A 27,085-nucleotide genomic window follows, 5' to 3' on the forward strand; every position below is an offset into this window, starting at 1 on the left:
GCATGCGTGCGTGTCAGGAGATGAGCACTGTGACAAAGACCATGAATCGGGGTCGGCCAGGGGCAGGGGCCTCCCTGAGAAGGTGACACCATAGAAAGGCTTGAAGAAGGGTGAAGGGTAGCTAGAAATGTGTCCTAGGCAGAGGAAGCAACTCTTGCATTGGAGGGAGCAGGCCAGCGGAGTAGGCCACTGGAAGGCACATGGGGTGGCCACATGGGACTTTGTTGCCTATTGGGAGGACTCAGGATTTTCTCTGAGAGACTGAGAAATCACACAGTATCTTGAATGGAGGAGCAACATGGTATGGCTTAGGCTTTAGAAGGTCCTTCTGGCTGCTGTCAGGAAACAGACTCTAAGGGAATGGAGAACAAGGAAGCACTTCTCTTTCTGCCACTTCTACCGCTGCCTTTATGCACACCCTGGCAGAAAGGTTCCTTGGGAGAAAACTACACAGGATCATCTTTGTCTCTCTATTGCTATAACAAAGTGCCACAGACTGGGTGACTTACAAAGAAAAAAGTTCATTTTTGATTCACAGTCTGAAGACTGGGCAGTCTAAGAACCTGGTGCCAGCAAGGGCCTCGCTGCTTCAACTCATGGTGGAAAGCCAAAGGGCAAGAAGGCAAAACACAGGAGTCTCATTTATAACCAATCCAGTCCCAAGAGAGCTCACCCACCCCCCAGTACTGGGAAAATCCAGGGCTTTTGGTCACACTAGGCAAGCATTCTACCACTGAGCTGCATCCATAGCCCCTTTTATTTAAAAAAAAAAAATGAGACAGGGTCTTCCTAAGTTGCTGAGACTGGCCTCCAACTTGTGATCCTCCTGCCTCAGTCTTCTAGGCAGTTGGGATCACAGGCACCGCCATATTGGGCTTAGAACTCTCATGCTCCTGAAGACATTATGCCTTCTCGACTTAAGTCCCACCACCTCTCAACACCTTTACACTGGGAATCAAATTTCAGAGGGGACAGGTCACATTCACACTGTAGCAAGGGTACATCCACAGGAAAGCCTTCATCGTGATCTGTTTTTAAGCAGCGGGTCCTAGGTTCTAGGTTCTGTTTTCTTTTTTGTTATTGTTGCTTGGGAGGGACAGCCACAAAGCCAGCTGGCTGTGTCAGCGAGTCTGTAGTGGTGCTTTCTCTTCCTCTGATGTGGACAGTTGGGAGTGAGGCTTACATCACTGTGCACTGTGGTAACACTCCAGATCTCATTTGATCAGAAGTTCCAATTGCTGCTGGTGACGTTACTGAGATTTCCGATGATCGATGGGGTCTAGAAAGGAATTAAAGGGCTCTGAGAACTCATGGGGCAAACTCTTCCTTAGCTCTTTGATATTAAAAATCAAATTGCTCAGGCTTGTGTGGTCCAGCCTAGTGGGGGACAGTCTTGGACTCCTTTCAGTATCTGCATCTATGATCTTACAGGAAGACAAATTGGCCTCCAGGGAGGTAGGAGTGGAATTGAGACTGAGCCCAGCCCCACCCTTGAGGGGCTAATGGGTGCTGCTCCCTGGGCTCTCTGGAGTTGCCCTTTTAACATCTGTAGGCTCCCAGAGCCCCCGGGGCAGGATTACCTCCCCCAGTAGGTCTGAAAAATAAAATTGTTTGCAAAAAACAGAAATTCTATAGAAACTCTTGAACTTGGTTCTCCTCTTTCCATCTCTTCTAGCATCTCTTGACTAATAGCTACCTTTCTGTCAGGTCTCCACAGAGCAAGCCCTTGCCTGTGACATCTGTCCTGTTCTTCCAGGTCTTGGAACTGCTGAATGTCCTAGTGACTGACCTGATGATCTTGGCTGACGAGCTCAGCCCCATAAAGAACGTTGAGGAATCTTTCCATCTCTGCAGCTGACTCTCGGGTCCATGTATCCTCCTGGGAAACTGGCTGATAAGTTAATAAAGAACCTTTAGGCTTCTACCACTTCCCCTGTGCCTCTATGTCTTGGTGTTGGATCTCAAGTGAGGTCAGCTCATGGCCCAGGTGCTCCCATGGCCCACCTGCCCCGATTCCCCTCTGCCCTGCTCCTGGAGCCATCCCCTCCCGGGAGGTAATATAGAGAGCATGAACAGAAGCACAAATTGGTAGCAGGACAAGGAATGAAATCAGGTGACAGGACAGATAGCATCACTTTCGTAGTTCCTGCTCCAGTCTGTCTTGGTTCTAAAAAGGATCATGCTTCTTGGAGCCAGGTCTTCCAAAGTGTCATCACCAAGTGTGATAAAGTGTGAGATTAGGAGAAGCAGAGCCCATGGGACCTGGCTCCTTGAGATCTCCCACTTCAGTTGGCCTCAGAGTCCAGTCCCCAAGAAGACACTACCACACCTCCTAGACCCTGGAGGGCAGACCCCTTTGTCTTCAGCCAGAGATTATTCTGGAATCTGTTTTCTCCCCGCTTTATGTTAAAGCAGCTGGCCTGACTTCACACTGCCTTCCCTGTATAGATGATGTGAAATGAGCTGAGGTCCCTGATCAGACCCAGCACCACAGGGTTTTCTAAGGGTGACACCCATGTGGGCAGGGCTCCTGAGATTGGAGGATCACTCCCTGAACTGTGGCAGAGGAGCTTGTGGTCTGATGTGCTGATGGGGCAAGACAGGTGTGGGTGGGAGATTCAGGAGTGGCTCAAAGCCCCTCATATTCACATTTGGTGTTTCCTTTTTTTTTTTTATCTTAAATTTATTTATTTATTTATTTTTAAAGAGAGTGAGGAGAGAGAATTTTTTTTTAATATTTATTCTTTAGATTTCGGCGGACACAACATCTTTGTTTGTATGTGGTGCTGAGGATCAAAGCCAGGCCGCACGCATGCCAGGCGAGCGCGCTACCGCTTGAGCCACATCCCCAGCCCCACATTTGGTGTTTCTGATAATGACCTCATGGACTCCAGCACCCTCCAGTTGAGACCTGAGAGAAGGAGGTTCAGAGAGGGCAGGGTGCTCAGTTGGAGAGTCCTGAAGCCCCTCAGAGTGGCTGAGGAAGCCGGCTAGAAGCCCACAAAGGGACAGCCCCAGGGAATGGTCCTTCCCTCCACTTTAATGTCCTCTAGAGGAGGAGGGGTGTGGTGTGGTGGGGGTGTTGGGGAGCCCCCACCCCTGTTTCCTATTGAGGAGGTAAGGGAAGGGTTAACTCACTGTAGGATGGGAGTAGGTCCCCGGCTCCAGATCCGCACCCTGGGGGATCACCAGCAGGCAGGACTGTCTCTGAATGCCCCGCCCTCCTGGAGGCAGCAGGAAGGGGTTAACACACTGCCTGCCCTGCGTCCTCCTGTGTCCTGTTACTGCTGAGGCAGACCTGCCCGGCCAGCCAAGCAACTTTCCTCCTGAGTGCTGCGGGCTGGCCAGACTCTAGGAGGCAAACGGGCAAGAGGCAGAGCCGCAGCCTATTGGGGGACCCTGCCACCACCCTTCTGAGGGGTCTGTGCCTCCTGGGAGAGGGTGGGTCTTGGGGTCGAGGGTCCATGGTGGATGGCTCTGGAGCCACTCCCGAGGCTGTGCCATCCCCCTGCCTTGCTGGTCAGAGGGTCACTGCAGAGGCTGCTCGGGCTGGGGCTGAGGGAGCCCGCGCTGGAGGTAAGCTCCTTCCCTGGCAGCAGAAGAGCCCTCCATGACAGGTGGGCTTGGGGCTTGGTCTCTTTCCCAGGTGCTAGAAAGGACAGGGCTGGGCTGTAGAGGACTTGAAAGCTTCTTACCTGGGTCCCCTGTCCCTCCGAGTCACCCCCCCAGGAAAGACTCAGGGTCTCCCTCTCCATCCCGGGATTAATGTCTTTGGTGGCATCTAGCAACTTTGGTGGCACTCCTCACAAATTCTGGCACATCTCTGCTGGTCCTTCTTCCTGGGTTCCTGCTGCACGTCTAGCCCCAGGGTGACCCTCAGCCTACTTTAGTGCCCCCAGCACACAGCTGCCCCAGAGCTGACAAAACCAACAGAAGCTTAGGGCTAGCATCAGTCTCCTGTCCCTCCAGCAAAAGAAAGGTCCTGCCACTCCTCCCGCGTTCACGCTGGACCGAGGGGAGTAGAGGATGGGGAGGGGCTGCTGGCCGAAGGGGCACATGTGGACTTGAGCAAACGTGTGCATGTGACTGGACAGATCTAGGTTCTGCCCATCTCTCTGAACCCCACTCTGGGGATGCCATCTGCTTACACAGTGCTGACTTTTGGGACTCTCTCCAGGTCTCTCCCCATTCCCATCCTGCAGACCCTGAGAAGAGAAGCCCCGGCCCCCCAGTTCTCCTGAGTCGTGTGTAGACCCCTACCCTCCCCGCTGTCCCATCCCAGCCTACTCGCCCCCTCTACCTGTTCCCTCCTGCCTCCTGCCCCATCTGAATTGGCCTCCCAAGTCCTGGCTTCTCAGTGTCCTTCCCTCCACCTGACAGGGTCTGGCTCAAGGTCACTGCAGTAATTCCATACAAGCTGCCTGGGGCTGCCGCTGCCGCTGCGCCTTATCGGCAGCGGGTTTCTATTTCACTCCCTTTTATTCCTGGGCATATTGTCTTCGATAAAACCCTTTGCTTGTAACACGGCTGGCAGGGCTCCCAGCTGCTCCTCCTGACTGCCTTTCCTCCCCCCTCCGGACTCCCTTGCCTTCACTCTGCCCCCTCTTCTTCCCTACCTTGTCCCCTCAAACTCTAGGGGGAGGAGGTCAAGGCACCTCCCTTTGTTTCTGGCCCCTCTCCCACCCCAGTTCCTGCAGAGATGTGCAGAGATGCCCACCTTTTTCCTAGGAGAAAAGTCCAGGCAGGGTTGCCCGGCTACACCAGGAGGTCCCCCTCCCACTAAGACCGGAAGGAGGGCTGGAGCAGCCAGGCCCAGGTAGGGCTCTGGTGGAATCAGGATACCAGACTGGTTCTGCTAGTTCCATTGGCCAGCAGGGAGGGGCATGCACTGGGGCCAGCTTCTGAGCACAATTATTTCCCATCTTGACTCTGCCACTGCTGGCCTGCCCCGCCCCTTGGGGAGGTAAAGACAAGTCTGAGTCACTAGCAAGGGGGAGGGCAGGAGTTAAACAAGTTGAGGCCATAGCATCCCCACAGAAGGCCTACTACCAGCTGGACAGAAAGACAGACAGAAGGTAGGCAGCACTTTGGGCCAGCCACACTTCATCTTGCCTGGCTCCCACAGGATCAGATCCTCGGGGCCATGCCCTCTGAGGCACCTGGGCCCTGACGGGACTTGCCAAGGCCCGTGGGGTGCTTTGGACTGAGCTCAGCACTGGCAGCACCGGGATGGAAGGAGAGTGGCTTTGAGGGCCCTGGGAGCAGGACAGCCTTCTGAGTCCTGTCTCTGGCAGCTTGGGGACCAGCTGACACAGCCAGACTGGGGCGGAGGGTGATGTTGGGAGGTGCGATCTCCGTGGCTATCGTGATGGTATGGGGGAAGCAGAGGTTCTACAAGCTCAGCCAGTGCATGTGCCTTGTCCCTGTACCGGTGCCAGAGGAAGGGAGGTGGCAGAGAGGTTCCTCTTTGGTTTCTGATAGGGTATTGAGAGAATTTTTCTATCTTGGGCCTGGCCCTGAGGCTGGGGCAAGGGAGAGAGACTAGCCCTGATCCTCCCTGTGCTGGGCTATTAGAGGTCTTCTATGCACCCAGGGCCTTGGGAGTTTGAAGAGCCTGAATTGTCCCTGCCTTCAGGGAGCTTCTATTTTGGCTGAAAATGGAACTGAGATAGTAAAATATTCAGATTCATTAATTACCAATTTAGTAACAGGATTAATCTTATGGAAATGTAGATGTCAGCCCCAAGCCCTTCCAACTACACACCATATGATGTGAGCAGGTCACATCCCCTCTCTGGCCTCTGGTGGCGGCGGGGGGGGGGGGGTAGTGGTGGCTAGATCTCTGTGACACACAGTTACTCCCACAAGCTCCTTCCCTTTGCCCTCTCTGTGGCTCCCTCTTCTTCTCCTCCTCCCCTTTGGGTCCCCAATCTTGGCTCAGCCACCATCTCCTCCAAAAAGTCTCCTCAGATTTTCCTTGCATGCATCTTCTGTTCTTCTGTGCATGCCTGCACTGGACTGTGATCATCTGTACCCTCACAACCAAATGTGGGTGAACCAACACACGTGTCCTGAGCTTGGTGTAGGGCCTGACCCAGGGAAGGTCCCAGGAACCAGGTGCTGAACAAATCAAACTATAAAAATCAGCATAGAAGGAAAAGAGGAGAGCGAACAAAGGCGGCAGGAAACCTGTGAGCAAGATCCTCCCCAGAGGGAGCCAATCAGGAGCGAGGCAGGGGAGTGGGCATCACAGCGGTCATGTTAAGGTCCTCGCTGAGGCCACCCACTCTGGGTCATCCTGGCCCCCCACTTAGCAGCTCTGTGATTTTGGACAAGCCATGGAATTCCTGAATCTCACTATCCCCATGCTTGAGTGGAGATAGTTATCATGGCATCTCTGGTGTGGTTGTGTAGATGGGTGTGCCAAGCTACAAATACCTGCTGAATAATAAGTAAAATAAGAAAAATAAAAGTGAGTGTCCACTGAAGGCTGTTCCTACCAGCTGGAACATTCTGGCTAGGCCTTTGTCAGTCAGTGCTGAGTGACCCTTGGGAGGGGAGCACTGATCCTGAGTTCCGGACCTTCTCTTCCTCAGCCCCATGTGGGACCCAAGGACACAGCCGCCCTGCTGAGAGCACGGCGGCTCGACCTTCAAGACCGTGACCTCGCGACGGTGGCCCTCGGCCCTCCACCTCCAACGGGGGCGGGGGCCGCCCACCTCCAAGTCTCCAGCCATGACGACCTCTGCGCTTCGCCGCCAAGTGAAGAACATCGTGCACAATTACTCCGAGGCGGAGATCAAAGTGCGCGAGGCTACTAGCAATGACCCCTGGGGTCCACCCAGCTCCCTTATGTCGGAGATCGCCGACCTGACCTTCAATACGGTGGCCTTCGCCGAGGTCATGGGCATGCTGTGGCGTCGGCTCAACGACAGTGGCAAGAACTGGCGGCACGTGTACAAGGCGCTGACGCTGCTGGACTATCTGCTCAAGACCGGCTCGGAGCGCGTGGCGCACCAGTGCCGTGAGAACCTCTACACCATCCAGACGCTCAAGGACTTCCAGTACATCGACCGCGATGGCAAGGACCAAGGCGTCAACGTTCGCGAGAAGGTCAAGCAGGTGATGGCCCTGCTCAAGGACGAGGAGCGCCTGCGGCAGGAACGAACTCATGCCCTTAAGACCAAGGAGCGCATGGCCCTGGAGGGCGCAGGCATCGGCAGCGGGCAGCTGAGCTTCAGCCGCCGCGGTGAGCGGGGTTCTCCATCCTCCTACACCTGTGAGTGAGCCCCGAGAGTGTGGCTGGGACAGGGAAGTGGCCAGAGTCCAACCCTGGCTTTGCAACCCTGAACCATGGTGAATAGTATTTACCTTGGAGGGATGTTATGAGGACGAGAAAGATAAGGAGTGTAATGTGCAAGATATAATGCTCCCACATAGCAAGCACTGCTCAAGTTAGCTCAAATATAATGTTATTATACATTTGCCATTCAATTTATTAATTAACCATTGCTAGGATGGCATGGTGGTTGCACAGACTCGGGTCAGATACCATCTATTGTACCCCTTCCAAGCTGTGTGACCTGGATAACCAACTCTTTGAACTTCAGTTTCCTTATCTGTAAGATGGGGATAACTTCTGTTATTTGATCTGTTAAAAAACAAAGCAAAACAAAACAAGAACAAGACAAAACAAAACAAAACAAAAGGCCCTCAACCAGACATGTGGCATTCCTCTTAACTCTCTCTCTTGAGGGCACTGCCCTTGAAAATAGGGGCAGTTGCTGGGCAGTTCCTGAATGCTTCCCCCAGCAGTGAAGGCTGACCTGAGGAACTCTGGAATAGCCCTCCTTTTTTTGGAGGCTGGGGATGGGGGACTGAACCTAGGTAAGCTCCACCTCTGAGCTGCATCCCCAGCCCTTTTTATTTTGAGACAGAGTTTCACTAAATTGCAAGGCTGTCCTCAGACTTGCAATTCTCTTGCCTTGGCTTCCTGAGTAGCTGGGATTATAGGTGTGCACTACCTGATGTGGCTTAGAATGGCCCTGCTTTCATAAAGTTGTTGATGGCTTGCTGAGAGCTTTGGGCTGTGACTTTGTTATATTGGAAGTTCCTGCCTTCCCACTCCTCTTGGCTCCAAGCACAGTGGGGTCCAGCTGGAAGAGTCCAAGAGCAGGATTCAAGGGACCTGAGCTCAAGTCCTGCTTCAGGATCCTGGCACCCTCTGAGGTGTCTGCCCATCTGCTAAGGTGGCACTGGCATCTGCATTTCCTGGGTGGAATGGGGAATCTACAGGAAGTGCCCAGTAAAACACCTGGCTCACTGGAGCCCTTGACAGTCAGTTGTTGTTTTTTTTGCCTCAGTTTCCCTATCTGATCCTCAGCTTCCTAGCAGGCAGAGGAATGTGGGTACTGTGGCCCTGTGGGTACTAGTGTGGTCATAGAGGCCATGATGGTTGTTGCAGCTGCCTCCTCGTCCCCCCGCTATGCCTCGGACCTGGAGCAAGCGCGGCCCCAGACGTCAGGAGAAGAGGAGCTGCAGTTGCAGCTAGCACTGGCCATGAGCCGAGAAGAGGCTGAGAAGGTGAGACCTCAGTTGTCCCGGGCGGGCCGCAGAGGGAGGAGAGAGGCCTGGTGCTCCATGACTCGGGTTTCCCACCCTGGGCCTCAAGCCCTATTCCTCTCTCAAGGACAGTGTAGGGCCTGTGTCCCTGGGTTTGTTTCAGGCAGGACCCTCTTGGACTTCAGTCCTCTCTGGTTGGGCCTGGGAGTGTGACGTGTGGTTGGGGTATACAGTATGTTTGAAGGGCCTTGTGATGGGGGAGGGAGCATGCTGAAGACATCCTTGAAAACACTGGGATTGCTGCTCCCCCATCAGCTGTTCTTTAGGGAGGACAGTGATAGTACCTCTGTTATCATCTCTGCCATAACCTCTGCGGATGCAGGCAGACCAGGTAAGAAGCAGCTGGGCACATATGGTGGTGCTAGGGGAGCACTCAGGCCACCAGAAGAGAAAGACCCAGCTTCCTGATCCTTAAGCGACATCCTCACTGCCCGCCCCATTTATGGTGGCCATTTCTGTCTCCATCCCTGCTTCCTGGGCAAAGCTATGCTGGCCCTCTGGCCAAGGGTGGGGAGTGCTGAGTCAAGTTCACCCGTCTTCCTCCCTGCAGCCAGTACCCCCAGCCTCCCACAGGGATGAGGACCTACAGCTGCAGCTGGCTCTGCGCCTGAGCCAGCAAGAGCACCAGAAGGTAGTGAGTGGGCTGAACCGCCTGGGCCTGGGCTGCAGGTGCCCCAGTGCGGTGCTGGTGGAGGTGCTATGGGCACTAACCGGCTTCTCTGCTGCTCTAACTTGGTACCTCCCACCCTGCTCTCTCCTTGACCCCAGGCTGGACGCACAGGTCCCCTCAAGTTCAGCTTGAACTGCTCATGCTCCTCCTGCCTCTGTACCTTCTGCAGGAGGTGAGGTCCTGGCGGGGAGATGACTCCCCCGTGGCCAATGGTGTAGGGGCTGTGGTTCACCATCGCCATCGGGGGGACACAGAACCAGGAAGAGAAGAGAAAAAGGAGGAAGAGAAGCTGAAAACCAGTCAGGTAGGGAGCAAGTGGGGTGCGTAGGCCAGCAGGCCTGGGAGGTAATTTAGTATTTGTAGAGCGTAGAACAGTGCTTGGTGTATAGTAAGTACTACTTAAATATTTATTAAAGGAAAATGGGGGTGGCAGCATGTAACAGCCCCTGGTCCCATACGCATGATCTAGACTTGAGCTGAGAGCAAAATGGGATGTGACAAGATCCTGACCAAGATCCTTGGATTTGCTGCCACTTACTTTATGACTTGGAGAATATCACTGTCTAGGCCTTGGTTTTCCCTTCTACACAGTAGGTTCTTTGATCCTGATATTGTAGGATGACGGGATACTGTGGATCACGACTAGGGGCTGACTCTGGCACATGGTGCTGAAGACATCTTGGGCAGCCTGGCAGGGGTGGGTGGGGGAGTACATGGCTTCTGAGAGCAAGACCACCTCCAAAGCTATTCAGGCCGCCCAAGGGGAGTCTCTATCCCCTTTCTGCCCACATTCATGTGGTCAGTTTTTCTTGGACACTGACCTATGGAGGTAGGTTTGTTTAAAAAAAAAAAAAAAAGATCATCTCTGCTCTCACGGCCTCTTTCTGCTGGCCTGAATTCTATCCCAGCGCTGCCTCTCCCTGGCTGTGTAACTTCAGGCAAACCAATTCCCCTCTTTGGGCTTGAACTGGCTCATCTGTAAAGTGGGTATATCACCTGCTTTACCTTCCTCACAGGGTTGTTATGAAAGTGGGCAGTCAATGGATGAGGAAACATTTTATAAACTGGAAGCTGTACAGAGGTGAGGGATCATTAAAAGATGTTTGTGGAATGAATAAAGGAGGGAATGAGTTCGAGTTAGGCTGGCAGGTCAGGGCCTGCCCTCCCTCTGGGCCCTGCCTACGTCCAAGCTGCCTCTCCCCTCCACAGTCCTCCATCCTGGACTTGGCTGACATCTTTGCACCTGCCACAGCCCCACCCTCCACACATTGCTCTGCTGACCCATGGGACATCCCAGGTGGGTATGCAGGTCTGCAAGACGCTCCTAGGTTGGTCCCAGAAAGCCCCTTCCTTCCCAGCCACTATGGTCAACCACTTCCCCACATTAGCTGGGGCAAATCTCTCACCTCCCCCAGTCACAGCTGCCTCTGTGACCTGGCTTTTATGGTGAAAGAACCCAGTGATGTGAATCTCAGTAGAGATTCTCTTGCTGCCCTCTAGCCATTCCAGCCCTGAATGGGAAGGTGGCCAACACTGCCCATGCCTGGAGGTCCAGAGGCCTGGGATAATTAACCTGGACTTCAGCTGCTGGTTGCTCCTGAGGCAGCATTCCACCTGTCAAGTGGCTCCCATACCTCCCACTTGGGCTGTGTAACTGGGAGAGGCCCTGCACGAGGATTCTGGGAGCTGGGGGTCTGGGTTTACACCTGTGCTATTCCCATTCTAGGTCTCAGGCCGAACACAGAACCCAGTGGCTCTTCCTGGGGACCTTCTGCAGACCCCTGGTCTCCAGTCCCCTCAGGAAACGCTCTGTCCCGAAGCCAGCCTTGGGACTTGCTTCCTACCCTCTCCTCCTCTGAGCCCTGGGGCAGGACCCCAGTGCTGCCTGCTGGACTCCCCACCACAGACCCCTGGGCACCAAAGTCTCCCCACCACAAACTCCCCAGCACTGGAGCTGACCCTTGGGGGGCCTCCATGGAGTCTTCTGACACACCTGGTAAGGGGGGGGCGGCAGAGGGTCTTCTGGGTCCCCCTCCCTCTGGTGCCAGCAGGTACTGTGCTAAGAGGGCCACTTCCCAGGAAAGGGGTCAGACCAGTGCCTGCCCTTTTTGCCAACTCATCTCCCTCTTTCTCCTTGTCTAGTTCTAGGTGGTACCTCGAACTTCGACCTATTTGCCAAACCTCCAGAATCCACAAAAACCAAGGAGGGTCTGGAGGGGCAGGCCTTGCCCTCAGGGAAGCCCAGCAGCCCTGTGGGTGAGCAGGAGGCCAAGAGATAATGAGGCTTTGGGAATGAGTGGCTCAGCAGACTGGGCTCCTGCCCTCTTCCCTTCATCTCAGTGGTCAATCTGTCTCCCACCAATAAGCTCTATCATGTACCTTTCAGAGTTGGACCTGTTTGGAGACCCTAGTCCCACTTCCAAGCAAAATAGCACGAAGGAGCCAGATGCCTTTGACTTGGATGTACTAGGAGAAGCACTAGCCCAGCCTGGACAGGAGACCCGTGCCTGCCGTACCCCAGAGTCTTTCCTGGGCCCCTCGGCCTCTTCCTTGGTCAACCTTGACTCATTGGTCAAGGCGCCACAGGCTGCGAAGACCCGGAATCCCTTTCTGACAGGTAGGGCACCTCCGAGTCCCTCGACACCCAGAGCCTTGCTCTCTCCTGCCCTCCCAGCAGAGCCCAGCTGCTGCCCTACGTCTTCCTCTTCCCTGGCTCTAAGACCCCGATCTCGCCGCCCATTCCTGCGCCCTCTCTCGTTCGCAGGACTCAGCGCTCCGTCCCCCACTAACCCGTTCGGTGAGCAGGGCAGGCCGACCCTGAACCAGATGCGCACCGGGTCACCTGCGCTGGGCCTGCCGGTCGGCGGGCCTACCGGGGCGCCCCTGGGCTCCATGACCTACAGTGCCTCCCTGCCCCTCCCGCTCAGCAGCGTGCCGGTCGGCATGACCCTTCCCGCCTCGGTCAGCGCCTTCCCACAGGCTGGAGCCTTCGCCCCACCGCCCGCCAGCCTGCCGCAGCCGCTGCTGCCCACCTCCGCCTCGGCTGGGCCGCTGCACCCGGGCCCGCAGTCTGGCACCAACCCCTTCCTCTGAGCGACGCCCCAGCCTGAGCGCGAGGCCACGCCCCCTCGTGACCTTGGGCGGGGCGGCAGTGCTGGTCAAGCACCGATCCCAGCCTCGCGGGGCAAGGCGGAAGGTGCACTCCTGAAGTTGGAGACCGAGGACGTTTTGGGGGGCGGAGGTGGCTAGACCACACCCCAACAATAAAGACTGGAACCCACGGGCTCAGCTCTTACTACCAAGGGGACTTCTTGTGGGGTGTGGGCACTGGGGTCTGGACTACAGAAGGGATCACTGGCTGTGGAGGAAACTACTGCTCTACAATCTAGGGCACGAAACGGTCCCATTTCCTTACAACTTACTCCTCTCAAACCTCCATCCACAGCCTCATCTCCTGTTGGCCTGGCACCTTTGCTTCCAGATGTTCCCAGGCTGTCACTCATGGGTCATGGTCATTTCATTTATCCATCGCACATCAGCAAGCACTGGGGATGATCTAATAGGGGACGGTAGGCATTTGTTCCCATTTACTGGGCACTTGTTAATGTGCTAAGCACTTTAGGCAGAACATTTCTTTTAATCATTGCAACTCTGGGAGACAGGGAATATTGTCACTCCCATTCAGGACAGCTACAGAATCTGCAGGGTCCACTGCAAAATGAAAATGCTGCCAGATGTGGTGGCACACGCCTGTAATCCCAGCAATTCTGGAGGCTCAGGCAGGCAGATTCCAAGTTCATGTATAGCCTGGGCAAATTCAGTGGGCGCTCGGCAACTTAGACCTAGTCTCAAAGTAAAAAAATAAAAAAAGGACTTGGGCTCAATGGTAAAGTGCCCCTGGGTTCCATCCCCAATACTTCCCACCCCCACAAAAGAAAGAAAATGCAGGGTACCCTCTTCAAAATTGGGTTAAGAATTTCAATACAGGAACATCCGAGCATCAAACCAAGTGCATGGTCCTCCCAAGTGCAGTTGCACAGGTCTCTCTTGCAGCAGCTCCCATTTTATAGGTGAGAAAATTGAGAATCAGAGAGGTTAAGTGGCATGTTCAAAGTCACAAAGCAAGGACTGTGAGAAGATGAGATTCAAAGTCATCAGACAGTCTGGCTCCTCATCCAGGAGCTCCCAGACTGGGCCCCAGATTTAATTCAGCAAATATTGACTGACTGTTGTGGACAAAGGGTTGGGCTGTCCTGGGAGGAATCCAAGAATTGCCGAGCTCACAACCTGCAGGAGCTCAGAGTACAGCAGAGCAGACAAAAGGTGTGTGTGGGGTGGGAGGGATGTGATGCAGCTGCAGCAAAGCCAGGTCAGGAGCACTCATGTTCCTATGTTTACTGGGTCATCTTAAATCCAGCTCTGAGCCCTGCCCCCACCACCAAAGCTGACAAGAAACTTCCCTTTATCAGTGGGAGTCTGCTCCTACTGTGGGCTCATGAAGGGTTTTAGAAACCAAGAGTGGTACAAGGCTTGGTACTCATTCTGGGAGCCATCACGGCCACTTTTACTTTCACTCAATGCTTCGTGATCACTGGATCACTGGACACTGGTGTGTCCTCAGTGCTCAGGGGTGGCCCTGCAAGCCAGCCTGCTGTTAGCCCCTTCCCCTTTTCAGGTACTGAGAGCAAACAGCCTTCCATAGTCCTCCCAAGAAATATCCAAGTTGTTGATGGTAGGGGTGTGTGATGCCACTGTCCTCCTGGGGTGGGTTGCTTTGTTTGTATGGAGGGAGGGAGTCCCACTGTTGCAGACCAGATGGACAAGAGCACTTACTTAGAAGTCAGATGGACAGGGTTTAAAACTCTGCTCCCAAGTTTGGACTTAATGATAATAATCTCTTAATAGGTGGTTATGCTGTCTGACCTTGAGTAAAATTACTTCACCTCTCTTTGCCTGTGCCTCGATTTCCCTACTTGTCAAATGGGATCAAGAGTTCCTTCTTTGGGCTGGGAGGGAGGGGTGCAGCTCAGGGGGAGAGCACTTGCCAAACAAGCTTGAGGTCCTGGCTTCAATCCACAGTTCTGCCAACAAACAGAACTGTGGACTGAACTTCTTGCAATCCCCAGTCCTTTTGTTTCTGATACGCCTCTCTCTGAGCTTGCACTCTGGTCATTTCATGTCTGTGACTTTTTCAACAAATAAATAAACAAGAGCTGGGGTCCACCTTCTTCACACACTGACCATGACAATGATCCCTGCCCCTTGTCTCTGGCTTTTCCAGGCAGCACACAGAGCCCAGCCCCCATCTATCTTCTGCTGCACCCAAACTGGGAAGGTTCTATCTTCCTTGGTCCCAGATCCATCTCTGTGCCTCTCCCACCAAAATTGACTCTCCCCTGGAGACTCCAAGAGGGGCTATTATGTCTCCAGGGAAAAGTAGTTCAGTTGCCTTGCTTCTGGTAGCTACTTCTGGGACATCTTCCTCCTTGTGAGACCCTCCTCCTGGAGACTGGCACTGTGGTGCTGCCCCGCCTCCTTCCTGCCTGTGGCTGCCACTCCTCCTCATTCTCGGGATGCTTCCCTCTTGGCTCACTTGACCCCACCCAGATCCAACCTCAACACCTTATCCAGGAGGATGACCTCACAGCCTCTTGACCTCTCAGCTCCCCTGACCCATGAGCACCCTTAGGGACTTGTCACCGTCCCAGTTTCCTCCAGGCTTCCTGATCTCACTCCTCCCAGCTGGAGGATGTCCTCTGGAGCATCTCCACCTGCCAGTCCCCCACTCTCAGAACTGCTAAGTATTAAGGATCTCTTCTCTCCTCCATAGCTTCAATGGCTTTCTCTCAACCAAATTCTTCCCATCAATATGTGTTCTTATTAGCTTCGTCCCCAAAGTATCTTTTTCCTCACATTGAGTGCCCAGGTTATCCCTCCACTTCTCCTCTCTGCCTTCCCTCAATGCTCTCCAGTTGCTGCCTGCTCTCAGCCTGGTATCATTGGATGATGGTCACCACACCAACCCAGGGATTTTTCTGGTCTATCCTGGGTGGATTCCCGATTCGTGTTCCTTCCTTCTTGCAATCCCAGTCCTTTTGCTTCTGAGATGCCCCTCTGTGAGTTTGCACTCTGGCCATTTCATGTCTATGACTTTTTCAGGCTTATGGAGGCCAGACCTGAGCCTTCTTTCTGCTTCTAATGCAGTCTCCCCTGGGGGACTTCTCCCTGGAGAAACCCTCATTCCTCTCTCCCAACAGCTTCCTCTCTGTGCTCCAAGCCTTGTCACCTCCATCTCCCTGTGTTCATCTCAAAGGCACCTTAAACAACGGATCCAAAGTGCCAATCACTCTTGACACCTTCTTCTCCTACCTGGCTAGTCCTGAGAGTCGTGCCTAGGCCCCCAGCCCTGCCTTTTCTCTGTAGCTCCACCCCCGCCTTGTGGCAACCCTCCCATCTCCCTGCCCTGCTGCTTTGGCCTCCCAATCACTGCTGCTTCCTCTCTTGCCTCTTTCTGATCCATTCTCCACTGAGCAGCCAGAAAGATCTTCCCCAAACGCAAACCCAACTGGGTCATTCTCCTTACTGAAGCCCTCTAACAGCTACCTCCTGCTCTCATCAAAACTCCTCTTCTCACAAGTTCCTCCAAGACCTGGTCCCTGCCCTCCTCCCCAACCTCCAAGCCTCATCTATGACCTATCTTCCCCTTGCTTTCTGACCTGCAGTTCCTTATCCCTGACTCACTGTGACATGTGGGGGCCTTTGCATATTTGTTCCTTAGGCCTACTTCTCCAGTGCCCTGCCCCCCAGGCACAAATGTAATTTCCTCAGGGAAACCTTCCCTTCTTGTCCCTTCCACCAGATCAAGTGCCTTGTTATATTATGCACACAGTGGGTGGTTGAATATTCATTTGTGTGGCTGTCTGACTGGCCTCTGTCTCTCAACTGTCTGTGAGTAAAACCGGGGAACAGGCTTATCTCTGTCCACCCTCCATTCAGTATCTGGCATAGTGGCAGGCACTGAACACTTGGACACTCACTGCATACTGGCTCAATGCATGTGTATAAAGCATAATATACAACATAAAATTGGCTCAGTGTTATTATTCAGGAAAATGTTCCTGGAGTGGGTGGGGATTTGAGCAGGACCTGGAGTTGGAGACTGAACTAGACTTGCTAGCTGGATGGAGCTGGACAAGACATGCCTTCAGCTAGAGTCTCATTTCTCAAAAAAAGGTCAAATTATCTGAGGCTCTGAGATCCCACGGTCCTGGCACCCCATATCCGTGAGAGTCGTCCTCTGGCAGGCAGGTTACTCAAGCCAAGGCGGTTTTTAGGCATGGACCCCAGGCTCTAAAGCCCGGGCTGCCGGGTTTGCAATCCTCCTCTCGGCCACATGGCGACGCTCAGAGACCAGACACTCAGCTCCGAGTCCGGGCGAAGACCCGCCCGCGGCTCTGAGGGCGCAGGGCCCGCCTCTTGCAGCCTGCCGTTGGGTTTCTCTCGGAGCAGCCATGCTGGGCGCGGGCCTGGATGGGCCTCAGCCTCCGGCTGCCCCGCGCCAGGCTGGGTCTCACCGCGAGCCGCAGGTACGAGCGGGCCGCTGGGGTGCGCCCTGCACCTGCGGCGCCGGTGGCCGGTCTCCCTGGCTCTGGTCCATAGTGCCTGCTCGCCAGCCCCGCATGCCTGGTCCTCCCCGCACCCCACCTGCCTCTGATCTGACTTGGACACCTGGCCCTGCAGAAGGGTCCTGAGACCAGCACTGGCAGAGAGGGCCTCTCTCCCCAACCCCCTCCACTTATGGGGCTGGCTCCTGGGGGGACTAATCTGAGGCTACCACCAAGAAGCCCTCCTTGAGCCCAGTGCTGGACTAGGGCCCTTTCTTCAGTAACACATTGTGACCCGTCACTGCCCTGTATTGAGGTGGGGCCTGTCCATTATTAGGTCTGCCCCCAGCATCACTCTCCTAGGCTGAACTCCTTCAGATGGGGCGTTTCTGATTCCCTGGGTGTCCTCTGACACAGGACCTGGCCCATTGGGCTGCCCAGTGGTGGGTTTTGAGTAAGGAGTCCTTGGACTGTTTTCCTCTGGTTTCCCATCACCTGGCTCAGTCCCAGACCCTGTTTATGTGTGGTCCAGCCACCCCTAGAGCAGCCACCAACAGCTGTACCTTTCTACCCAGTTCATGCCCCCATGCATGCCAGAGGATCCCTCCCCCGCCCAGTGTAAACCACCCTTGGGAGGGGCCCTGTTAGGGGGACAGAATGGTGTTGGAAGGACCATTCTGCCCATTGTGACCCGCCCTGACCTCACAGTCATCCTTCCCACCACCAGGTCTTGAGAGGTTGGGGGAGACTAACCTGGCAGGGAGTGCCCAATGAGCCACCTCTCCTCACCCCCCAAAAAACTTAAGGGGGAGCACAAAGGCCACGGTCTCCCCCGTGGTTCAGAAAGGTGTGTGGGGCTGGGAGCTGGGGTTCTTTTGGGTTCGAAGGAAAGCTGGGTGGGATATGGGGGGAGGTGGGCATGGGCACAGGTGGGGCAGGCCTTGACCTGTGTGACCCATCTGCCCACACCAGGGGTAGCTCCTCCCGGGACAAGGACCGTAGTGCTACGGTCAATAGTTCAGTGTCCATGCCTGCCGGAGGGAAGGGAAGTCGTCCCAGCTGCCCCCCAGCTACACCCCAGAAAGCCCCCAACCGCCTGATCAATGAGAAGTCACCATACCTTCTACAACATGCCTACAATCCTGTGGACTGGTAAGTACCTTTCCAGTGCTCCCCTTGAAGCAGCTGGGGCCCCAGACCCCCCCCCCTCAACCCCCAGGGCTGCTGATTGATGCCACACCCTGCTGGACCTAGGTACCCCTGGGGACAGGAAGCCTTTGACAAGGCCAGGAAAGAAAACAAGCCAATCTTCCTCTCAGGTAATGTGCCCACCTTCTCTGAAATGGGGAGGGCTGTGCGGGGGGGGGGGGGGGGTTGGTCAGGAGGGGAAAGGTCCTGTGGGCCTTACGGGCTCCCAGGGGTCTGGAGATCAGCTTCTGGTCTAGGTGGGGCCCCTGGGCTGCTCTGTCCCATCTTTGCTGCCCCATTTGCGTTCCAGTGGGGTACTCTACCTGCCACTGGTGCCACATGATGGAGGAGGAGTCCTTCCAGAACGAGGAGATTGGCCGCCTGCTCAGTGAGGACTTCATCAGTGTGAAGGTAGACCGGGAAGAGCGGCCCGACGTGGACAAGGTGTTCATGACGTTTGTGCAGGTGAGCTGTTTTCCTGTGGGAAAAATCCTGTCACTTGTTCACAGCAGTTCCCTTGACCCTGGTGCTCTCTCCACAGGCCACCAGCAGTGGTGGGGGCTGGCCCATGAATGTGTGGCTGACTCCCAACCTCCAGCCCTTTGTGGGGGGCACCTATTTCCCCCCTGAGGATGGCCTGACCCGAGTTGGCTTCCGCACAGTGTTGATGAGAATACGGGATCAGGTGGGTGTGCATCCAGGAGGGCGGTACTCCAGCACAGGTCAAGGAGCCCCGAGCTCCATGCTGACCTCCGGGTGTGCCCTCTCCTCCCACAGTGGAAGCAGAATAAGAACACCCTGCTAGAAAACAGCCAGCGTGTTACAACGGCCCTGCTGGCCCGTTCGGAGATCAGCATGGGTGACCGCCAGCTGCCACCCTCTGCTGCCACCATGAATACCCGCTGCTTCCAGCAGCTGGATGAGGGCTATGATGAGGAGTACGGTGGTTTTGCTGAGGCCCCCAAGTTTCCCACACCAGGTCAGCATCCCCCAGCCCTCCTTACCCCAGACCTGGTCTTGTGCTTCCTGTCCTGGTCAATGGTCTTCTGCTTCCTGGCATAATCATTAGCCTCCTGTCCTCCCAACTGGCCAGGAGACTTGATACCTGCTCTTAGTAATGACATTCTGACCCTGACCTACATAACGATCTTCCAACCTCGTCAATGACCCTGGGCAATGTTACTGGTCTGGTCTGTAACTTCCTTGTCCCCCGTGGCCGATGATATTCTGTTCTCTGGCTCAGGTGATGACCTTGTGTCCTTTGGGTTGCCCATTGACCTCCTGACTCTCAGGCTTTCCAGAGATGGCCTGCCTGTCAAGTGAACTCCTCTGGGTTGACTGTTGACCTCCTGACCTCAGCCTGGCCAGAGGCCTCTTGACTATCCACACCCCATCATTCCCTCACTCACCTGTTCTTGCCACCCCACAGTGATCCTGAACTTCCTGTTCTCCTACTGGCTCACTCACCGTCTAACCCAGGATGGCTCTCGGGCCCAGCAGATGGCCTTGCACACCCTGAAAATGATGGCCAATGGGGGCATCCGGGACCATGTGGGCCAGGTGAGGGGTAGCGAGGCATTCCCTGGAGGAGCAGTGGGAGGCGGTGGCTGGGATCAGCCTCCAAGCCCTGCATCTCTCACCTGGTACAGGGCTTTCACCGCTACTCCACGGACCGCCAGTGGCACGTCCCTCACTTTGAGAAGATGCTGTATGACCAAGCACAGCTCGCAGTGGCCTATTCACAGGCCTTCCAGGTGACCCCCTTGCCTCGTCCTAACCCTGGCTGCCTCTCCCAAGGCCTTCCTAGTACTGTGGCTCTTCCTTCATTTTTTTCTATTTTTCCTTTTTTTTTTCTTTCTCCCTTTCTTTTCTCGCAGTACTAGAAATTGAACTCAGAGGCACTATACCTCTGAGCTGTATCCCCAGCCATTTTAATTTTTTAAGTTTTGAGACAGGATCTCACTAAGTGGCTGAGGCTGGCCTCCATCTTCAGGTCCTCTTGCCTCAGGCTTCTAAGTAGCTGGGATTACAGGCCTGGCCCATCACCCTTAGTTTCAACTCCTAATTCCTACTACCCAGGCTCCCCTCCCCAAATTTCCTGGGAGAATATCACCCCTATGTACCTGGGCCACCCCCAATGGCCTCTACTGACAAGCCTCCTCCCTCCCCAGATTTCTGGTGATGAATTCTATTCTGAGGTTGCTAAAGGCATCCTGCAGTATGTGTCCCGGAGTCTGAGCCACCGGGTATGTATCCAGAGGAAGGTGGGCCTGGCTGTAGGAGAGGTTTGGGGCCTCCACTGCCCTTCAGGCTGTGGGACCCAGCCAACTCTTCTCTTTCCACAGTCTGGAGGCTTCTACAGCGCAGAGGATGCAGATTCGCCCCCAGAGCGGGGCTCGCGGCCCAAAGAGGGTGCCTTCTATGTGTGGACGGTGAAAGAGATCCAGCAGCTCCTCCCAGACCCTGTACAGGGTGCCACCGAGCCTCTGACCTCAGGCCAGCTTCTCATGAAACACTATGGACTCACAGAGGCTGGCAATATCAGCCCCAGTCAGGTGAAGACTTCTGGGGACACAGGAGGGGGCCTAAGACCTGCTGGGTATGTGGGCTCCCTCTGATAAGGCCGTTTTCCTCAGGACCCCAATGGGGAGCTGCAGGGCCAGAACGTATTGACTGTTCGGTATTCGCTGGAGCTGACTGCTGCCCGCTTTGGCTTGGATGTGGAAGCCGTGCGGACCTTGCTCACCACCGGGCTGGAGAAGCTCTTCCAGGCCCGGAAACACCGGCCAAAACCACACCTGGACAGCAAGATGCTGGCTGCCTGGAATGGTGGGGCAGTCCTGTCTGAGGCCCAATCCTGTTTGTAGAATTCCCCTCACCAAGTTCCCCTGTCTGTCAGGCACCCTTAAAACTGCGGATTCTTCCTTTATTAGGTTTATTATTCTTAATTTGCAAATGTGTTCATTCGAGGGTTAGAGAGTGGAAGTGACCTGCCCAGAGTCACCTTACAGGGGCCAGGAGTCCAGCTCTAACTGGTGTTGGGTCAGAGCCTGGGGTGTGGCGGGGATCTCCCTGGAGAGCTCTGACCTCATCTTACACCCTTTCTTCTCCCACCAGGCCTGATGGTGTCTGGCTTCGCTGTGACTGGGGCTGTCTTGGGCATAGACAAGCTGATCAACTATGCCACCAACTGTGCCAAGTTCCTTAAGCGGCACATGTTTGATGTGGCCAGTGGCCGCCTGAAGCGCACCTGCTATGCTGGCAATGGGGGGACCGTGGAGCACAGGTGGGGGTGGGGAACTGGGCAAGCTGGGAGGACTCATCTTCCTTATGTGTTCCTAGCCCCCCCTCTGCCCTTCCTCTGGATGAGGCCTCACTATGAGCTCTTAACTTCCTGGGTCCATTTACTCTTCTGGGAAATGGGCTAGTGGCAGACCCCAGATAGCTGGATTTTTGAGGATTAAATGAAGGAACACATGAGAAATGTCCCCTCTGTGAAAGCCCCAGGCCTTCCCAAGCCTCTCCCCTGTTGCCTGTGTCCCCAGCAACCCGCCCTGCTGGGGCTTCCTGGAGGACTACACCTTCGTGGTACGGGGCCTGCTGGACCTGTATGAAGCCTCACAGGAGAGCTCCTGGCTTGAGTGGGCTCTACGGCTACAGGACACACAAGACAGGCTCTTCTGGGACTCCAGGGGAGGTGGCTACTTCTGCAGCGAGGCTGAGCTGGGGTCTGGCCTGCCCCTGCGTCTGAAAGATGGTTAGTATGGGTGTGGGCTGACCTGGGGTCCTGCACCCAGCTGGGATTGGCTTTCCCTGCACAAAGCATAGTTCAGGGAGGTGGTGAGGAGCTGGTATGGGCTGGCCTCACATCTCTGTTCTCTGCTCCTTACAATTGTGTGAACCTGTTTCTTTCTTTCTTTTTTTCTTGGTACTGGGGATTGAACCCAGGGGCACTTTACATCCCTAGACCTTTTATTTATTTTTTATTTTGAGAACAGGATCTTGCTAAATTGCTTAGGGCTTGACTAAGTTGCTGAGGCTGGCCTTGAACTTGCCATCCTTCTGTCTCAGCCTCCCAAGTCACTGGGATTATAGGCATGTGCCACCATGCTGCACCTCCCTGTCTAATTTTTAGTTGTAGGTGGACACCATACTTTTTTGTTTATTTTTATATGGTGCTAGGGATCAAATTCAGTACCTCACACATGTTAGGCAAGCACTCTACCATTGAGCTAAAACCCCAATCCCTGGCCTCTCTTAATATGTAAAAGGATATTAATGCTGGTACTGACTCACAGGGTTGATGGAAAGATTTATCTAGGTGCTCAGTGGTCACTGGCATCCAGGGATTCATACCTGGAATGAGGCTGACATGGTCCCTGCTTTCAGGAAGCTTACAGTGTAGTAGAAGACAGCTAATAAACAGAAATAAGGCAATAATGCACCTGCCACATGTAGTTAAAGTTGTGATGAGGGCTGCAAAGAAGTAGGAGCCCTATGCCATGTGGCTGCCCCCATGTCTTGTCTGTTGTTAATGGTCTCTCAAAGAGCAGGACTTATCCCCAGGGTCCAGTGCAATCCTGGCAAGTTGTAATAGGTGCTCAGTAAATGTTTACTGAATAAATGAAATGGCCTCAGGAGAGAACCAAGAGGAGGAGATCCAGCTCAGCCTGAGGGGAGATCAAATTGAACCAGGCCTGGGAGGCAGGAGTAGGGACCATGGGGTCACAGAAGAACTGTGGAGATTGTTCAGACAGAGGGAAGAGTCTGAGAGGCCCCAAGGGGGAAGCCTGGGCCCTGGAGGACGGAGGACAGGGCCTGCATGAAAGGAGGGCACTGGGGCCTGCAGGAAAAGGAGGGAAAGGCTCAGGAGACGTGCTTAAGGAGGTCACTTTGGTGGTGAAGAAGGGATGGAGGTAGGGGAAACAAGTGACCAGTTAGGAGGCCATTCATGGTGTTCAGTGCACGCAGGCATTGGCGAAAGCTCAACTAAGGGTTGAGCTTGGGATGGAGAGAAGTGGCAAAGTGGCATGTGTTGTGGCTGCAGCCCTGGCAGGACTCAGACAGATTAGAAGTGGGGTGTGAGGGACAGGAAGGGTGTGGCCACTCTGGCTTGAGCAGCTGGGTGGTGGACAGAGGTATCAGCAGTTAGACAGGGCCTGGGGACTGGCAGGCCAGTAGGAGGAGTTGAAGGTGCCATGAGAGAGCCGCGTACCAACCACTGCTAGAGCAGGCAGGAGGTGTCTTCCTCCATCCCCTCCCCCGAGGCCCCAGAATTAGTCTGGGGCAGGGTCCTGAGACCCAGTGACCCTTTCTTGCCTCCAACCCCCTGCCTCCCTCTGCCCTGCAGACCAGGATGGTGCAGAGCCTAGTGCCAACTCTGTGTCGGCTCACAACCTGCTCCGGCTGCACGGTTTCACCGGCCACAAGGACTGGATGGACAAGTGTGTGTGTCTATTGACCGCCTTCTCAGAGCGCATGCGCCGGGTCCCGTGGCATTGCCTGAGATGGTCCGTGCCCTCTCAGCTCACCAGCAGACTCTCAAGCAGGTGGGGTGCTGTTCCTCTGGCTGGGACCTGGGTAGGAGGGGAGCGGGGTTGCAACAGGGAAGAAAGTATGGGAAAGGGATCCTGGGACTGTCCCTGGCAAGTGCCCTTGAGGCAGGTCCCTGTTCTGCAGTGGAGGTGTCTGTAGGAGGGTATGCATCTGAGGAGATGGCCTGTGGGCCCAGGCACATGCCCATGTGAGTGCCTGTCTCTGGCCTTCAGAGTATGGGTGCAGGAGGCAGGGACTAAATATGGGTCCCTGGTTGCTGCTGAAGTGTTCTCTGTAAGGCTCTGTGTGTCCGTCTGGTTGTTTCTGACCCCATGTGTGATATTGCCATGTGTGCAACCCTGGGGAGTGTGTCTGTGAGTGCATGTGCCTGCCTTTCTGGGAGTGGGCACTCTTGTGAGTGTTGGCAGTGTGCATTTGCCTATCTGCATGCGTTACCTCCATCTTCAGGTGTGCCTGCTTGTGTTGCATATTTGCTCTGTGTGTGTGTGTGTGTGTGTGTGTGTGTGTGTGTGTGTGTGTGTATGAGAGAAAGGGAGAGGGTGGGGTAGGGTTTGTATGTATGGCATCTTCCCCTGTATGGGCATTTGCCATGTGTATACGTGAGTACCATCTCCCTGTGGATGTGTCTCTGTGATATGTCTCCCACTGTTTTGAGTCTTTTGGGTGTATGTCCCCATTTTTGTGTCTCTACCATTGTGCATGGCATTGTCACTGTATTCTCCTGGGGTCTGTGTCTCCACTTGCAAAGCATTAAATCCAGTGTGGCCTCCTGGTAGCTGAGTCTCCATTCCTCTTGGAGAGAAAGGGTGTGTGAAGGGGAGGATCTAGAAACCCTGGTAGGTCTGGGGTTCAGCTCCTCCCTCATCTAACACTGGAATGACCTTTTATTCTGGCCAGATTGTGATCTGTGGAGACCCCCAGGCCAAGGACACCAAGGCTCTGCTGCAGTGTGTCACTCCACCTTTGTGCCTAACAAGGTGTGTGTCCCTGTGAGCCCAGCCCCACCCCTGCCTCCCTTGAGTTGCCCTCTCCTCTCCTTAGCTCCCCAACATCTGCCTTGAAGGATTGAGGAGAGGTCATCTCCACCATGGCTCTGTAGTGCCCCAGTACTTTCCTCCAGGTGACCCTCTCTGCTCTGCCACTGCCCCAGGTGCTGATTCTGGCTGATGGGGACCCATCAAGCTTCCTGTCCCGCCAGCTGCCCTTCTTGAGTACCCTGCGACGGCTAGAAGACCGGGCCACTGCATATGTGTGTGAGAATCAAGCCTGCTCAATGCCCATCACTGAGCCTGTGAATTACGAAAACTGCTACATCAGTGACTGACTCCAAAGGGCCAGGGCAAAAGGTGGCACTTCCCAAGTGACCAGAAACTAGGCCCACCAAGGCTGTGTACAACCTGCAGCCACCCCTGGGCACCCTGCCACCAGGTGACCTTGGCCATCCTCACTGCTCCCCCATGGGCACCCACTTATCCTGGAATAAACTGAACAGCGTCCCGCAGTGACCCAGGGGCCTCAGCCTCACTTGTGAGGGAGGGGATCGGCTCTGGCCTGGGAACTAGCAGCCTAGGACCCCTTCCTCTGCGAGTCCTCAGCTGACCTCTTTGTCTTCTTCCATCCCCCTTTACCTTCCAGAGTGATCCTGCCCCCATCCATAGTCATTGAGCCTGAATGAAACTGAGGTCAGGAGCTAAAACTAAGTACAGTGGACCTGAGTGGAGACAGGGATATATACCAGCCCAGGAGGGGAAAGCCAGTCCTTGCCTGTAGAAGGGGTTAGCAAAGGAGTCCCGCCCTTCCCTCCCCTTGTTCTGAGCAGGGAAAGGGATAAAGGGACACTTTATATTTGATGATGGCAATATTGCATATGCCCACGGTTCACGGTAGCAGCTGCTATCAGAACTAAGACTTTTTTTAGGGGATCCATCACGCCCTGACCCCTCATCAGGAAGTGGGGAGGCCTCTGGCAAGAGGTCAGATTGTTCATCCCCTGCTTTTTGCAAGCCAGTTAGGATATTCTCTCTCTCTCTCTCTCTCTCTCTCTCTCTCTCTCTCTCTCTCTTTTAGAATCTGTTGTGTTGGAAGTCCTTCCCCAAATTTATCTAAGTTTTTCCTGAGCAGAGTAAGCTGAATCTTCCTGTGACCTTCTCCTGCCTGCTAGATGTTGGGAGATGCTCTTGAGTCCTCTCCTTGGCATACACATCTTTGCAGGCTCCAGAAAACCCATCTAGCCCCTACCAGGGGAGGAGACAGGAAAGCGTGCTTTGGGAAGGGCAGGTGTGGAGTGATGGAGCTGACAGGTGGGGTGGGGGGAGCTTCCCCTCAGGCCTTTGGGGGTCTGCTGAGTCTGGGCATCCTCCTGGGCCCCAAGCCCAGCAATACTGATAGCCAAAAGAAGCTGCTAGAGACAAGGAGGCCTGAATGGGGCCACTTCTGGGGGAGATGTCAACAGTGGGGAGTGGAGCAGGAAAAAGCCAGGAGACTGGACAGTCACTCCCTGGTATATGGTCATATATAGTGACACATGGTCCCTGGAACCAGAGTCTGCTTCGTCTGGGCAGCTGGTCCTTGGTGCAAGCCACCAGCCCATCTGGAGGGGATTAGAGCCCTGGCCAACAAGGTCAGCTGGCCTCTTTCTCCTTGGAGCCCACTCAGCCATGCCAGGAAATCAGAGGCTGGACATGAAGAGCCTGGCCCAGGGGGTAGCAGGGAGGGAAGGTGTAGCGTGCTGAGGCACAGGTGGCCTTTTTGGCAGCCCAAGGCCTGGTTTTGGAACGGTCTGAGTAGTTTGCACAGCCTTCTTGCCACCGTGGTCTCACTGACCCTCATGAATGAGGTGGTAAGGCCGGTACCTTCAGCATCTCATATGGATAGTTCTTCAAGACCCAGAGAGGGTAAGAGCCTGGTCTAATAGCCCTCGGCACATCAGCATCTCTCCCTGCTGCTTCCCAGCCACAGCTGTGAAGAAGGGTGCAGCCTAGTGTCTTCTATCTCTCCATCCAGTCTAGTTTCTGCATCTCCTTTCCCTCCGACCTGGGATCAGGCCCATACATGACAATGAGATTCTGTAAATGGTTTAGAGGAAAGAGGGCCTTAAAGGGTTAGTTCTTCCAGGAATCCTTGAATTTGCAAAGAGGGCAAGGCTGGATATAAATCTTGGTAGATATGAGATTAGAAAGCCCCCGCAGCATCCCTTTTCCTTTGTGGGCTTCCCTTTATGTGCTCCCTGTTCTGCCAGCATGACTGTTCTGCAGCAGCTGTGGGCCAGGGTCACTGGAGACAAAGCATCATGGTTTGGGTAGTCATTTAAGTGAGCCTCAGCTTGCTTATCTGAGAAGTAGGGAGGGGCCACCCTTCTAGCTCCCAGGGCTGTTGAGGTGACCAAATAGAATGATGTTTATATCATCCCTGAGTAGAAGGTATTGCAGATGCGAAGATTCTCTCA

The 27,085-nt window shown here is 54.6% G+C and overlaps 3 protein-coding genes and 1 long non-coding RNA gene across 19 annotated transcripts in view; 3 read left to right on the top strand and 1 right to left on the bottom strand.

The window, feature by feature from the left end:
- Positions 1-1,927, top strand: part of Mycbpap (MYCBP associated protein) — a 21,339-nt gene extending 19,412 nt beyond the window's left edge. For all 6 annotated transcript variants that reach the window (XM_040268936.2, XM_021724139.3, XM_021724138.3 and 3 more), the window contains one exon: positions 1,757-1,927. In XM_040268936.2, coding sequence (XP_040124870.2) covers positions 1,757-1,858 — 102 coding nt within the window. In that variant the 3' untranslated portion in view covers positions 1,859-1,927. The remainder of the gene's footprint in view (positions 1-1,756) is intronic.
- Positions 740-4,965, bottom strand: LOC144376069 (uncharacterized). 6 transcript variants are annotated; one of them, XR_013436112.1, is made up of 3 exons: positions 4,718-4,965; positions 3,139-3,224; positions 740-1,279 (listed from the first exon to the last, which is right to left on the bottom strand). It is a non-coding gene; the product is annotated as an uncharacterized LOC144376069 (long non-coding RNA). The 6 variants fall into 6 exon arrangements; XR_013436115.1 differs by having other exon boundaries at positions 740-1,891; XR_013436111.1 differs by having other exon boundaries at positions 3,139-3,649.
- On the top strand, positions 3,300-12,572 carry Epn3 (epsin 3). 6 transcript variants are annotated; one of them, XM_078042216.1, is made up of 10 exons: positions 3,300-3,420; positions 6,597-7,279; positions 8,465-8,583; positions 9,173-9,253; positions 9,462-9,596; positions 10,502-10,589; positions 11,019-11,288; positions 11,435-11,548; positions 11,679-11,909; positions 12,057-12,572. In XM_078042216.1, the coding sequence occupies exons 2-10, from the start codon at positions 6,736-6,738 to the stop codon at positions 12,383-12,385; spliced, it is 1,911 nt and encodes a 636-aa protein (XP_077898342.1). In that variant the 5' UTR covers positions 3,300-3,420; positions 6,597-6,735; the 3' UTR covers positions 12,386-12,572. The 6 variants fall into 6 exon arrangements, with proteins under 6 accessions (XP_077898342.1, XP_040124881.2, XP_021579811.2 ...); XM_040268947.2 differs by lacking the exon at positions 3,300-3,420 and adding an exon at positions 3,436-3,576; XM_021724136.3 differs by lacking the exon at positions 3,300-3,420 and adding an exon at positions 3,436-3,576 and having other exon boundaries at positions 6,597-7,249.
- A 4,152-nt stretch (positions 12,573-16,724) lies between these two features.
- On the top strand, positions 16,725-25,145 carry Spata20 (spermatogenesis associated 20). Its single transcript, XM_013356937.4, is given in 19 exon segments — positions 16,725-16,878; positions 17,869-18,048; positions 18,151-18,215; positions 18,395-18,549; positions 18,626-18,769; positions 18,862-19,063; positions 19,514-19,644; positions 19,734-19,838; positions 20,256-20,330; positions 20,430-20,639; positions 20,721-20,913; positions 21,202-21,370; positions 21,630-21,841; positions 23,435-23,569; positions 23,572-23,633; positions 24,538-24,589; positions 24,592-24,617; positions 24,791-24,926; positions 24,929-25,145. Coding segments are annotated over 19 exon segments (2,340 nt in total). The 5' UTR covers positions 16,725-16,822; the 3' UTR covers positions 24,961-25,145.
- Positions 25,146-27,085: the final 1,940 nt, after the last annotated feature.

Source organism: Ictidomys tridecemlineatus, chromosome 3 (genome assembly GCF_052094955.1).
Source record: "Ictidomys tridecemlineatus isolate mIctTri1 chromosome 3, mIctTri1.hap1, whole genome shotgun sequence".
In the NCBI taxonomy this organism is placed as follows: Eukaryota; Metazoa; Chordata; class Mammalia; order Rodentia; family Sciuridae; genus Ictidomys; species Ictidomys tridecemlineatus.